A 15,411-nucleotide genomic window follows, 5' to 3' on the forward strand; every position below is an offset into this window, starting at 1 on the left:
GAGATAATTATCTAGGTAAAAATAAAAGCCCATGTATGTATAACCCAAGGATCCTCTGCATTGACATGGGTTTGACAGTCTGTGTTATAAATATTCATTTTCTGTGTCGACCATATTCATTGAAAAACACTGGGAGAAAAAATTGTGCTGGAATTTTTAATGAGGCGAAACTAAATTAACTTGAAGCTTTGAACGATTGGGTACGAGGGGGATGGATGGGGGTTGGGGGAGGCAAAAATAGCTCACTAACAAGAACAATTATGTCCGTATTTAGCATATCAATTAAAAATTGTTATTGCCATACTACTTTCTTATAAAATTTCGGTGCTTTTTCTAAAACTCATTTTTGAACCACCGACTCTTCTTAGGTCTTTACATCCTTTTTTCTAATTTTGAGAAAAAAAACATATATCTAGCCTAGCAGAGGCTATAATCCTCCAGGGCCTTGTAGGGCTCTTCTCACCTTTACTAACCTAATATAGGCATCAAAGACACGTTTTTTTTCAAAGAGTTTGTTTGTGCCCTATATGCTATTTGAGGGGAACCACCTTTTACTCTAGGTTTGCCAATATATCTGGGAAGCTTTGGATATTATCATCCCTTTTGACCGTGCAGACCCCCATTCTTTGCTTACTGTCGACCTGTGTCATGAAAAATTATTGTGAGGGCATGTATATGCAAATTTTAGCAATTAGTAAGTGCTTTAAAAAGAAATAATTTGGTTGGCGCGCAATAATTTTGCAGTTAGCTTGGGTTAATCTTTACAATATTGGCGAGGTTATACTTATACATGTTTCTTTAAGTATACTACAAGAATTTTAAATAGTGAAAATAGACAATTATGTCCAAAATTAGGATTAACTCATATAAAACACTGGATATTTTATGAAATCTTCTTCTGTATTATTTTAATTTTACAGAAAAAAATTGCTTTTTAACCTAATGCCACATACGGAAAGCTAATCATAGTTTTATAATTATTGTTTAAACTCTAAATATGAATATCTTAAGCAAAAGGTATATGTTCAGCTAATTTCAAACAAAAGAGCTCACACAATTTTAAAATTAGCATACTTTTTGGCAAAAACCTGTATAGACTAGTTCTTATTCAAACAGTGATCCATTGTCAATTGCTGCAATTTTTTTAAGATTCAGTTTGAATGTTTACCGTCCTCATTTTTAATTATATTAGGGAGGGAATGGACATTGGACTCTAAATAATACATTGCCCAACTTGTTAATCGTTATTTTTCGCGTCGTATTACAAACAGCTTTCCGCAGATATATAAATTTACAATTATAAGCTTATAACCAAATTTTTTAGTCGAAGACACGGGCTAAAAAAACTGGTTTTAATCTTAGGGTTGTACATTTTTATGTTCGTAGAAAACTGGATATAATACTATGCTGTACATAACTTTTTCACTTTGGCTGGGAACCGGTAATAATCCACCGGATATTAATCGGTTTCGAAGCGATACTGGAAATATGCGTTCTCTCAACTTTAGTCTGTAGAAGGGGTACTTTGTTTATCACAGTAAAGGCTGTACATTAATGTAAATTATCTCTTAAGATCCCTAAATTATACTCTATATTAATGTTTTTATTAATTTTAAATTGCGTGGATAATATTGCTGCGCTGCTACTGAACATTATTGTCCTGGTTTAGCATGTTGTTTCTAAATTAAGTTGTTAATTATCCCATTATGTGGGAAGATGAAATATCCTCCCCTCCCTTACAAAAAAAAATTCGGCGCTTTCCCTCCGAACATCTTTTTGAGCACAGAACCCCCCCCCCCCTTTCCTGAATTGTGATATATTTTTAAATAGGTGGTAATTTTTTCCGTTTGTTTGTTAATTATTCATATTATGTTAGGTTAGGTTACACTGGGTTCTGGGTATCCCTGAAGGGTAAGAGCACAACAGGTATAGACCTTGCAAGGGAAAACATATTGAAAATTTAAATAAGAGGTGGGGGTTTATTGCTTTATGGCACTTTGTGGGAAAGTACCAAAATATCTTCTTACCTGAAAGATTTGACCTATAGATGCACCCTTTTTATAACCCCACCACCCCCCCTACCCTTATGTACAAAGAATAATAGGTAATAGAACTTATTCAGATGGAGTTTGTGTTTTTAGATAGACCAATCAGAATATCTTCTTTTTAATTTCATAGATTATTACCTATATAATAAATTTTTAACATAATACTACATGTACCTTTAATGTCACGAATGGGTTAAGTAGCAACAGACAAATTATATATTTCTCAAATAAGAAACATAAACAAGTTATTTTAACTCTACAATTTATTATTCTATGATGTTATTTGATGATTTATCTTTGCATTATGAAAACTTGCTTAAAAAAGAAGAATGCCTTTATATGCATTTTTCTGATGAAGTGCTATAGTTACCGCTTAAATATCATAACTGTTTGTTTTATATTAGCAATAAGACACAATAGCCAAGGATCTAAAGGGATAAGACAATGGAAGCTAAATTATTTTACATCTCCGTTGATGATACACAAAATACCTCTGTTTCTCTCTCTCTCTCTCTCTCTCTCTCTCTCTCTCTCTCTCTCTCTTTTGTAATAATATGTGGAATTTATTACTTAAGACTGAAGTAAAAAAAATTTTATATGCAGAAATGATATCACACCTTTTCTTATTGCCAAAACAATCATTTGTGAACTAAGGGTTATTAAAAGATAAACAGAAGATAGACAATTTTGAATTATGCCTTGCAATACAATTTTAATGTTCATTTGCATACTATGAAATATGATCTGTGTAATGGAAAAGATGATTTATTTTTTCATTATTTTTAACTTTGTAATTTTTTCTTCTATAATATATCAAAAAGTTTATTTGCAGAAAAATTCATTAGAATTTGAATATAATATGTGTTTTATTTCTTTGGATTCATATTATAGAACAATGGTTGAATTTAGACGACTTGCCCCATTTTTTTCGTTAGATGGGGGGGGGGGGCAATGGGAGTAAACTTTCTATTTAACTATATAAAGTTAGTTAGCTAGATATTTCGGAACAAACAGACAGATATTCTGTTACATTTGTTTTAATGAAATAATTCTCAATCGAGCAAAATAAAAAAAAAATTATTACAAAATTTACATGTTATGCCATTTAAACTAAGCTTCGATTAAGAATAATATTAGGTTGTCTATTTTGAGCTTTTGTTTCTGGGAAATAACATTTTTATCTGTAGCGCAGCAACTCTATAACTGAACCTATTTTCAGGCGGAACAACCCAGAGTTGGAGAAACGGCGGACGCACCGCTGCGACTATCCTGGTTGTACAAAAGTTTATACAAAAAGTTCCCACCTCAAGGCACATCAGAGAATACATACAGGTAAAGTTTTGTTTTATGTCGTCAGTGGTCATTTTTAGTAAAACATTAGAAATAGGCAGTTTCAGGAAAATATTTTGTGCTTAAACATTGAATATAATAGAAAAAAGTCAAACATTTTCTACACTATAAAAATCAGCATTGTATCTTTAGTAGCCTCTAAGAAAACGGACGGACATTATTCTTACTTAGAATGTTATTGTTTCAATATTGTATGTCATATTGAGCTTACTATTAGTCATAATGTTTACATAAATACCAGGCTAAGCCAATTTGAGTCAGCTATCATAATTTTTATTATAAAATTCCATATGGCTGGTGTAACTGTAATTAAAGTGGAATTGTAATTTTCTGAGGGACATTTCAAGGGACTGAAGGACACGCAATTTAGTTATAGAGTAGCTCACTAAAAAAATACCCACAATATTTACAAATGACCAATTCCCTCTACTGCATTGAATACTATACATTGTATAAAAAGCCCAACAAACTTGAGGGCTCATATTTCAACAAATATTGTGCCTTAATATGACAATAAAAATGTGTATGGGATGGTGGAATGATGACCCCAACGCATGTTCACACAATTGGCAATAATGTGGGGTAAATTGGTCAATAGGGTAGTAATGGTCTATTCTTATTTCTAAAATTTAGGGGTAGAGTAGGGTAAATAAAGTTGTTTCATGTAGCAATAAAAAAAGAACATTTAGGGAAGGGGGGAGGGAATGGTCTTTTAGAAAAAAAAATAATACTTTTATTAATGAAAAGTTCAGGACATGGTTCAGATAACTTTAAAGTTGCTGGAATCGATTATTCAATCAACAAAGCTATAGTGCTTTTCATCTTCAAATTGTTGCAAAATTGTTAAATGGTTAGATTTAACTTCAGATTATTTGTAGGCCTGTGTTCGAATATAACTTTTACGTTCAGCTTAGTGGCCGCTTGCAGGCTTTACAGTTTGTAGATTTTGGTAATGTTTGATTTCTGCAACATATTAACGTGAACAGTACTAGATTATAAGTAAACCATGTTATCATCTTCTTATTAATGCCTCTCTTTTGGACAAAACTGTCCTTATTTGTTTTAAAACATCCTTATTTTCTGAAGTGACCGCTTGAATGCATTAATATGAATTATGACCTAATACTTTACCTTTTGCATATAAACATAAACTTTTCAGGGACGCACTTCGCGCTCATTTGGATGCTTGTTGTGTTCATAAATTTTAAGCTAAATTTAAATTCATTTACAGGGCACGGATTGTGTAGATAACATTTGATATTTTTCTTGATGTCTTAATTAATTTAATAAGTTTGATAAAGTTTGTCATAAAATTGAAAAATACCAAAGAAGTAGCTTATGGTGTCTAATAAAAAATGACTCATTAAATGTAAATGACCAATGTATAATTGCCTATCATTGGTCCCAGGTTCTACGAAATACCAGAAAAAAACAGTCGTTTTACCAGAAAAGTGGTAAAGCTGGTCAACCTGGTAAAATATACCAGTTTCGTGGTAAATTTTACCAGCAAAAATTTTAGCCAAAAAATTAGTCAAATTTTACCATTTTTTTTGTAAAATTTGACGAAACAAAAAAACCCGTTTTTTGTGTTTTAAATAAAAAACAGCTCTTCATAATTAGTTGTAGTACTTTAAAATAATGACTTCTATACAATGAAGCCTAAATTTAAATTTTTTTTTTTTTTTTTTAATTTTACCACTTTTGGAAGTTTTACCAAAAAAGTGGTCAATTTTACAACTCTATTTTTCAGGTTAAGTCCGAATTTTCGGACTTAGACAAAAAAACGCAATTTGGTCAATTTTTACCAAAAAGTTGGTAAAATTTGACAAGGTATTTTTTTAGGCTAAGTCCAGATTTTTGGACTTTGCCAAAAAAAAAAACTTGGTAAAATTTGACCAACTTTTTGGTAAAAATTGACAAGGTAAATTTTTAGGCTAAGTCCAAATTTTTGGACTTTGCCAAAAAAAAAAAACTTGGTAAAATTTGACCAACTTTTTGGTAAAAATTGACAAGGTAAATTTTTAGGCTAAGTCCAGATTTTTGGACTTTAACAAAAAAAAAACTTGGTAAAATTTGACCAACTTTTTGGTAAAAATTTTTACTTTTTATTGAATTTTTTCGCATAAAAGAAGCTAACTTTTTTTTAAAACCTTGAAAATTATTTCATCATTTCTTTTAAAACATCCTCCCGCATCGTCAAAAATATATCAAATTTAATATTTACTTATTTGAGCTAGCTTCATACGAATTAAAATTAAAAGAAAAAAAATCCAGGTCTGTGTGTTTATGCAGATGTGCCGTGTGCATTTGAATTTATCGATTTTTCATCTTTAATATAAATATAAGCTTTCGTATATTCCCCTGAATGTTTCTAAAAGAAAGACAGAGATTTCGAATTATAGAGTAATTTCGCTACAAAACTTATATTTTTAAGTTTTGAAATTTATGGCACCTCTGTGCACGCATGCGCACTATTGATAAGCTTATGATTATTTGAATATAGAGTGCCAAAAATAATTATTAGTTTTGATTCAATTTAATCAAATATTTTGAATCAAGAAGTAAATTACTACTCAATTTTCTCTAAATATTTAAATTTGTAGAATTTACAATTTGTTTGGAAGATTTTTTTTAAGCAAGATGTTTAAAAATGTGGCAAAATTGTGGAACAACAATGTTTCATGATTTCTATATTTATGTTGTCTTTGCCAACCGGAAATACCACCGAGATGGGTTTTTAAAAGATGAATGCCACATTTTTTCGGCGTTTTTTAGACATTAATTGATTGAACGTTGACGATAGAATTTCAAACAGAGTATATAACATAAAAATACTGAATTTTAAATTATTTTTTTAGCAATTTTTCTAATGTCTAACACAGCTCTAAAAAGATGCATTAATTAATATGCAGCAAAAATGGATTGAAGATAATCTTTTTTTTTCTATGAAGGCCGTACCATCAAAAGCGAAATAATTAAATAAATCATTGTATACTCTTTTAGATTTCGCGAATGTCGCGCTTGTTATTCATAGCGTAAAAAATGTCGAAAAAACGCGGCAATATCTTTTAAGAACCCGGCCGGAAATAGATTCTATATGGTTAACAACTATATATATATTTAAATATTTTTTTTTAATATTGAATGCACTATATTTTTTTATATTCTATCGAATATATATTTTATATGTCATTACAAAACTATATTACATTTAATATTAACATTAAAAAAAAAAACATCAATTTAAACTTTCGTAACCCTGTAATTAGGTATTGGCGTTAGAAGTATACAGTTCACCACGGTCCACGCTTGGGCTAGCATCACTCACCAGCATGGCTCTGCCTAGGCTTATAATGAGAAAGGCCAGGGTATTATTATTACAGGTATTGTGTCTTTAAAGGGACTGTGAACGTAAATTTTTCTCATCTTAATATCAAATCTTAACATTATCTTATTCATAATATCTCACAGATAGAGCAAAACGCGCTTTTGTTTGCTTAAAAAACGGCTTTTTCCGACGATTTTTATTTGTTTCCTAAAGTGGCACCTCCGCCCCAACCCTTCCTTTGTTACCTACATTTTATTGTGTTTTAGTCAAAATTTATTATAGGTATTAAAACTGTGGTAGTTTACAGTGACAGCGACAGAAACTCTATGCATGTAGCCATGGCGGACGAAGCTGTTAGAATTGGTCCAGCTGCCTCACAACAGAGCTATCTCAGGGGAGATACTATTTTAAAGGTATATTATACCAGAGAGAGGAGATACTGTTTATTAAACTAGTGCCAAAAGTTTTATAATTACGTTTACATTTTCGTTGGTTTACAACTTTCGACATCAGGACTTTAGTGAATTTTGATTGGTTAGCTCAATAGGTTGAGTGTTCGAACGTTTCAACCACTAATATTAATCCAAGGGGTAATTTTGTTAATCATCATTGAGGATTTACATCAATTTATCGACCATTGTTTTGTCTTATCCCTTTATATCTCTGACATTATACTGTTAGGTATTAGTTTTAGATGGACATTACAAGAATTGATTGATTAAAATAATCCTTAAATAAAAGTAACAGGATGTTTGTTTGTCTTCGTTTGTAGCGAAATATCTAGCGTACGTACACGTCTCTCCTCTACATTGAAGCTTATTGTATGTCTCGGAAAGGTTTTAATTTATACATGGATTTTTTTATAGGCCTAAGAAAAATTACCCCAAAAATTTTATTTTTTAAAAACTTTGAAAAATTAAAATTCAAGGTAGTGGGTCGGCTCTTTCCCAGCCCCCCCCCCCTCCCCACACCTTTCACATTGCAAAAAAATGGGTGTTGTTTTTTGCTTAATGGTGTGATTGATAATTTAAATTGAAACTTGGAAGAATCTACCTATTAAGATTTAGAATAACTCTTATATGCATCATCCTATTATATAAAGCAGTAAGACTTTTTTTCTAAATAACTACTGATCCGATTGGGTTCTCTATTTTAGGTAGGCATCACATAGGTCCTGAGTTGGTTTTATTCTATTTTCTGATCATATTTAAGCCTTAAGATGGATTTTTTACTTTTTCTATTGAAACTAAAATAAAAAAATGTTGGGATCTATTTCAACTCACCACTAACTCAAGTGCCCCTAGAGGCCTCTAGGGGCTTAGTTACTATTGACCATACACTGTATTATCTTAGGTTGCGGCGGAAACCGGCTCCGATGCTGTACATCCTGGCTATGGATTTCTCTCCGAGAATGTTGAGTTTGCTAATCTTTGCCAGGTAAATGCAGGGAGGGAGGGGACAATGGGCTGTTAACTACACGTGTCCCCAAACTATTATAATAACGTATTCTTATTCGTTGGCTTAACAACTTTGGGGATTAAGTGATCTCTGATTGGTTGGTACATTAAGTTGAGTGTCCAAACGTATCAACCACAAAAGGTAATCTATGTAAGGGGTAATTTTGTGTATCATCAATGGGGTTGTACATGTACAGTACATCAATTTGTCGACCTTTGTCTTATCCCTTAAGATTCTTGGGTAAATGGATATATTATTACCTGGATGTTACACCAGTTTTTCATGTACTCTAATAAAGCGGTACTCACAGCGGGCTAAAATAAAGATACACCCTTATTCCTCCCTTACAACACCCCCTTACCTCCTTCTGGGTAAACGAACTGACCAATATATGAAGTCCATGTTAGGAACCTAAATTCATGACAACAAATTTCCATGATATGTCATTAATAATATCCACGTGTATTTTATATCCCTGGACAGGTAATATTTTCCATTTGACTGCAGGGAGGGAGTGGATATTAGACTGGAAGTTATACTGGTACCCAAAGTTTTATAAGCACGTTAGCTCACAACTTTAAATCTTGATTGGTTCATTCAAACTAGCAGTGTCTGAACTAATCTAAGGTGTTGTTTTGTTCAATATATTTGGGGATTTATATATGTATATTTCGTTCATTATCTTGTCCACGGTCATTAGTGTGAGGAATGGGGTTGACAACACACCCCTTAAAATTAAAATTATGTAGATTCCCCCCCCCCCCCGTTTTTTAAAAACCTCTAAGATTACATCCCTTCCCGTAAAAACCCTGTGCACGCCACTGTACTGCTTACGTTTTTTTCTGGTTAATTTCAAGAATGTAATATTATATTAATAAGAATGATACCTACCTTTTAATTTAAATTTTTTTTTTATCAGGAGAAAGGAGTTATATTTGTTCGTCCACCGTCCACTGCCATTAGAGATATGGGTATCAAGTCTACATCTAAGGTAAATGATAGAGTAGCTACTCAGGAACTTATTTTGGTTGATTTCAAGTAGAAAGAAATAACACTCTATACTATACCGGAGTAACAGGATGTCTGTTCATTTGTCCTCTACGATCTCAATCTTCTGGTCTTCCATAATTTTCAGGGAATGTTTATGCTGTTTTTTTGGCGGGGGGGGGTATGACACCGCTTCTTGGAAAAATGACCTCGAATATTTTCATTGGTAAAAACCCTCCAACCATCCTCTTTTAAGACGAAACACAAGTAGGCTCTAGGAAAAGCAACTGTGTATTTAAAAGAAGTCTGTCGTTACAATTTTTCTAATATTTAACCTGTTTTTTAGATGATCATGGAAGCCGCTAACGTACCTGTAATCCACGGTTACCACGGAGAGGACCAGAGCCTGGACACCTTGAAGGCGGAGGCAGACAAGATCGGGTTCCCTGTTATGATCAAGGTGGGAACAAGGACAAGTATGTCCACATGTACCGCAATAAAATAGTAAATAATATAAATATAAAACAGGATGTTTAATATGGACAATGACATAATATATTTCAACTTCAAGGCTCGATTATAACATTATACCTTAGGTATAATTCTGGGAATCAATGTTAAAAAAAAAAGGAATATGTAAGTTATATAAATTATATATATGTATGTAAAGAAATGTAGTGTTATATTTTTCTACCATTGTGTAATGATATATAGTACAGTCAGACGGAGTGACGGCATACCTTATTGTAGAGTAGCTGCTAAATTTTATATTGTTTTTATTTTTCTACCTGTGGAAAACTGTTATTTGATATTGTCATAGGCTGTCCGCGGAGGGGGTGGCAAGGGTATGAGGATTGCCATGACCGCTGGCGAGTTCGAGGCCCAGCTGGAGTCTGCCAAGCGCGAGGCGATGAAGTCCTTTGGTGACGAAGTGATGCTCCTGGAGAAGTTTGTTGTTGACCCCAGACACGTAGAAGTTCAGGTCAGTTTTGTTCCAGGGGAAATTATCAGGAACGCATGGGCTTTTTATTTCACTAGTCCCCAAAGTGTTATAATAACGTTTCCTTATTCGTTTGCTTAACAACCTTTGAGACTTTTATTTAATTTTAATTGGTTGCTTCATTATGTTGATTGCTAAAACGTTTCTACCACTAATTGTAATCTTCAGAAGGGGCAATTTTGTGTATCATCATTGGGGATGTATATCAATTTATCGGCCATTGTCTTATCCCTTTATATCCCTGGGAAATTATACTTGATTAATGCCTATGGAGAGAGATGGTTGATTTAAAACGTAGTTAGACATTTGTATAAAGTTCCAAACATTCTTACTGCCTTGCTAAAATCTTCTAACAATTTATCTCTATTTAGGATGTACCCAAGCCTGGTTTTCACTGCCTACCCCAGCGGGCTGCCTTGCTAAAATCTGTGCTCAACTTCTTAAAGAAGGCTATTCAGGAATGGGTTATTAAATGATTTAAGACGAAGTAAAATATTGTTTAAGTTAAAAAAAACATTGTACTAAAATAATTTACGTTTCTGTAGACTTGATTAATCAACCATTCAAAATTCAATAAAAGTCCCTAGAGTTGTTAAAGCAACGAAGAAGAAAATAAAGCTTTGGGGACTAGTGTAATAAACAGTCCACTTCCTTCCTTCATTTAATCCTCCATAACTTAGGACCCCGCGTTCCACAACTCCATACGCCACGTGAAGCATATAATCAGTAATGCCGAGTACTATCCTGTTCTTGTTAGCCACGGATGTTGTTACTCATTATGTTTTCCAGGTAAGCTTTCCCTTTATTTTTTCTCGTTCTGCGTTTTCAAAGATGTTTAGTTAGATAAGTTTGCTGATTTTTTTGCCACGTGTCAAGATGCCTGTAGGAAATGAATGAGGGGGGAGTGGGGGAGTCGAACCTACACACTTTTATTTTTGCTTTCAAAAGAAAAAATTTAGGTGTGAGAGTAAGGGGGGGGGGGGAAGTTCTGACACATTTGCGTAAACAGCGAGTATAGGCTTTATCTTTGGGACGGACGGACGGACAGACATCGTTCTACTTTGTATTATAGATTAGATATTTAGTAGGGAGGGATGGGACATTGGGCTGTAAATTACACTAGCCCCCAAAGTTTTCAAATAACATTTTCTTATTCTTTGGCCTAACAACCTTGGGTACTTTTATTGATTTTTTATTGGTTGGTTCATTAAGTTGAGTGTCCTAACATTTCAATCACTTATTGTAATCTACAGAAGGGGTAACGATGTGTATCATCATTAGAGATGAACATCAATTTATCAGCCATTGTCTTATCCCTTTATATCCCTGTACTTATCTAATTAACTAATGAGCAATTTTATTCCAGGTTGAATATCAGTGATACGAGGTCGAATGGGGCCGGTGCCCAGCAAATCCAGGAGGTTGCGCAACAGTTTTCTTTGGCCAGAGCAGTAGAATCAAGAAAAATATGTTTAAGTGTTTCAATCAATAAAGATAAAAATGAAAACAATTTTTTTTTTATTTTTGCGATTTGTGTACAAGCGATGTTTTTCTATAATTAAGGTCGTTTTTTACCACTTTCTCGTGATTTTTACCACCCGTTTTTACCACAATTTTTGGTAAATTTTTACCATATTTACCCTATTTCTGGTAAAATTTTACCAATTTAGGGCAAAAATATTACCAGGTGTTGAACAGTTTTACCACTTTTTCGGTAAAATCTTACAGAAATTTGCGGTAAATTTTACCAAAAAAGTGGTAAAAATTGGTCAAAATCTGGTATAAATTTGCGTCCTAAAATGGTAATATTTTACCGGAAATCTGGTAAAATTTTACCGATAATTGTGGTAAAAATCGATGGTAAAAAGCGTGAGAAAGTACCACAAAAAGTGTTTTTACCACGGTTACGGTAAAATTTTACCACCTTTTAAATCGTATAGGCTGGTAAAATTTTACCATAAAAGTGGTAAAAACTAGGTTTTTTTATGGTATTAATTCCGTCCTGGGGTAATTTGTATTGTATGACGTCATTTTTATTAGGCACTGTAAGCTGCTTCAATGCCAAAGTACCTTCTGCATATAATTATTAAATAAAGTTTGCACACATGTATTGTATAAGTAAGAATTATGGAAAATTCACAGTGCACCCAGAACACAATAGTTATACTCTACAATTAATAATTACCGTTGGAAAGGTTTAAGGACAATACATGTCAACCAGGGTAAAAAAATGCAGTCGTAATGAATTCAATCTACAACACTTTTTATTATAACAAGAATGACATCATACCTGAAAGCGAAGCTAAGAAACGGTAGGGCAAGTAAACATAAACACTTGTAAAGTGTCCTAACAGTATAACGCATAATATATGTATAAGTCTAAACTAAATTTGAAAGTAAATTTGTTACAGAAGTGTTATTTAAAAGTTTAAAAGTCAACATGTTTTAAATCGACGTAAGGACTTTCTAGTACCGATTATAAAGTTGATACGCTTTCTAGGCCGTAGCTAACTGTAAATAGAAATCATCATTGAAAGTTTGAAATCGATTGGACAATTAACATGACTAAATCAACGAAAAGAGCTATCCATTCCTGAACCTAATTATAGAAAAGCTTCGCTATAAAAAATATTACCAAATCCTGATGTCAGAATTTCACACCCTAAGGTTTTGTGTAACTAATTTATCATAATATTTTTCTAATAAAAAAAAACTTAGGGTTAGAATATGCAGTTATTAACTTTATAAATCATTGTCTTTAAGAACAAGACAATGTTATAGATTTAAGAAATATTATTGACATCCCTTTGTTTTTCCTCTCTACTAGACGTAGAAGCTTGGCTGTTGTTATAAAAGCTAATAAAAATCCATAATTAACCCTTATTGTGATGATCTTGAACAAAGGTTGCTGAAAATTTTGGAGACTATTAAAGTATTGCACCGACCATCCTCAGGGTTATAGGGCTAGGACAATGGATTTTTATAAAAAAAAATATGCAAATTTAGACTCATGAAGATTTTATACCACAAATCGGATATTTGCGTGAAACCCTTTTTATTCTATTTAAGAGCAATTTATGAACAAGTTAAAACATAATTTAGGCCATGAAAACAAAAGTTGTTTCAACAAATATGAGTATAAAACTGATATCAAAGCCAGTATTCGGACAGAATGTCAACATATTGAGTAGTTGTGCTAAATCTGTGCTAAATAATGATCCTGTAAGTTGCAATATAAAAAAAAACGCTGGCTTAAAACTTGAGGCTGTTGCAGTTCTTAGAGTTTGCAGTATCCTTGGTTATATCTGCTATTAAATCAATTAAGATCTATTCCCAAGCTTGAACTCTCATCAAATCAAACCTTAAAAGTGTCCCTGGGATGTAACCAAAAGTTAATATCTTTTGTATTAGGGGTTTCGTCTCTGCTAGAGGTTTAGCTAGGTTTTGAACCTTTCCTTATTGCTTAGTTCTAGATCAATCAAAAAATACCATATTTAAGTTAGGGAGAAATGCCTTAGCCCTAAAAGGTATGTTTCAATCATTCCAAGCAGAACTTCCTTTCAAGGTGCATGTAACATGCATAATGTAAGAAGGACCCAGTATCAAACAGCTATAGATATGAACATGAAACCATGCCTTGTAAGAATCCCTGTTTTTAAAGTTTATTGTTCTTGCTAGATTGTAGGATAACTTAACCTAAGTGTGACCAAGCCCCTTCTAGTTTTGTGCATTTTTTATTGCAACACAAAATTTTAAAGATGCGCCAAATTTTTACCCAACAGTCGCGTACATTTTTTCATGGATAAATGATAAGAAATTTTATTAAAATTTTTTTCTTAAAACTTAGATAAATTTTAAATAATCATTTAAAACACCTTTATATAATCATTTTTCAGATATAGTTTGCTAAAGTTTAAAAATAATTTTTGTAACTTTTTGTTCATTTTCTCCTGATTTTTATTAATAATAAGATGATCTAAAGATTAGCCATTTTTGTTTTGTTTAAAACCTTTTAGGATAGATTTTCCTTATTTTAATTGCATTTAAAAAAAAATTATGATCTATATAAAATAATCCAAGATTTATTTTCATTATTTATTTTTGATCATTCATAAAAAAAGTTATAAATATCAACTTACGATATGTCTATGTCTAGGTTGAGTGATTTTTATATAAAGAATTTGGACATATTAACACTTTGAAAAACTATTATTTTTTTTTCATGGATTTAAAAGGATAAGACGATAGGCGATAAATTGATGTGCCTCCACAATGACGATAAACAAAATCACCCCTTATGTAGATTACAATTGTTGATTGAAACGTTTGGACACTCAACCAAATGAACCAACTTACCAAAATGCAATAAAAGTCCACAAAGTTGTTAAGCCAACGAATAAGAAAACATTTTTATAATTTTAAGGGAATAGTGTAATAAATACCCAATGTCCGCTCCCTCCCTGTGCTTAATTCTCTACTGCAAACTTAACAAAAAAGCAAGTTTTCCATTTCTCGAAAGCAAGAGAAATAAAATTGAATATTTGGCTTATTGTTTAAAGCAAAAACAATGTCAAAATTGTTTTACTGTTTTATTATTTTTTGGGGTCCGCTATAATTCCCTAAAAGTAAGTGTGGTGGAGGGGGGGGGGTAGGGTTGGGGAGGTTGGTGTATTTTTTAGCTGTTGTGTGTTGATTGTTTTTGAGGTTTTTAGTTTTAATTAGCCATTGCAGGAATAGAAGCTTCTCTATAATTGCTTGCTATCTTGGTTCTAAGTAATTTGTAAATAAAAAAACATAATAATATCTCAATTTATTTACAAACAAAAAGCCTCTAAAGACTTGATAAACAAATCGTTGTTTATTCCTAAAGTAAAAATGTTATTGTTATTAGTCAAATATCCTTTTTTAAAATATAATTATAAGGTACTTTCACGGCTTTTATTGCATAATTGTGTAAACTATAAAAAGAATAGATGTCTTATGCTAGATGACTTATCAATAAAATAATTATTTCAAATTTCTAACAAACTGTAATTTTGTCAATATTTAGTCAAATATGGTTCATCCCTTAAATCTAGCTTAATCCTGACTTATTAAATACTAGCGGCTTCGCCCCTAGTCTCTAATGGCTTTGCCCCACGAAGTAATTAAAAAAATGATGGGTGATTTTTATTTTTGGGGGGTTTGGGGGTGTCCCACGCCCCAAGAAAATAGCCTAAAACCACAACAGGACCAGTAGG

The 15,411-nt window shown here is 32.3% G+C and overlaps 2 protein-coding genes across 4 annotated transcripts in view; both read left to right on the plus strand.

Annotated features, from left to right (window-relative positions):
* Window positions 1-15,411, plus strand: part of LOC145319241 (uncharacterized) — a 109,380-nt gene that overhangs the window by 81,707 nt on the left and 12,262 nt on the right. For all 3 annotated transcript variants that reach the window (XM_080161245.1, XM_080161247.1, XM_080161246.1), the window contains one exon: window positions 3,268-3,380. In XM_080161245.1, the coding sequence (XP_080017371.1) occupies window positions 3,268-3,380 (113 nt within the window). The remainder of the gene's footprint in view (window positions 1-3,267; window positions 3,381-15,411) is intronic.
* On the plus strand, window positions 6,669-12,179 carry LOC145319243 (methylcrotonoyl-CoA carboxylase subunit alpha, mitochondrial-like). Its single transcript, XM_080161250.1, has 9 exons — window positions 6,669-6,781; window positions 7,009-7,139; window positions 8,080-8,163; window positions 9,104-9,175; window positions 9,518-9,631; window positions 9,992-10,153; window positions 10,543-10,627; window positions 10,850-10,960; window positions 11,538-12,179. The coding sequence occupies exons 2-9, from the start codon at window positions 7,053-7,055 to the stop codon at window positions 11,540-11,542; spliced, it is 720 nt and encodes a 239-aa protein (XP_080017376.1). The 5' UTR covers window positions 6,669-6,781; window positions 7,009-7,052; the 3' UTR covers window positions 11,543-12,179.

Source organism: Acartia tonsa, chromosome 5 (assembly GCF_053477335.1).
Source record: "Acartia tonsa isolate MP-2025a chromosome 5, ASM5347733v1, whole genome shotgun sequence".
NCBI classification, from domain to species: domain Eukaryota; kingdom Metazoa; phylum Arthropoda; class Copepoda; order Calanoida; family Acartiidae; genus Acartia; species Acartia tonsa.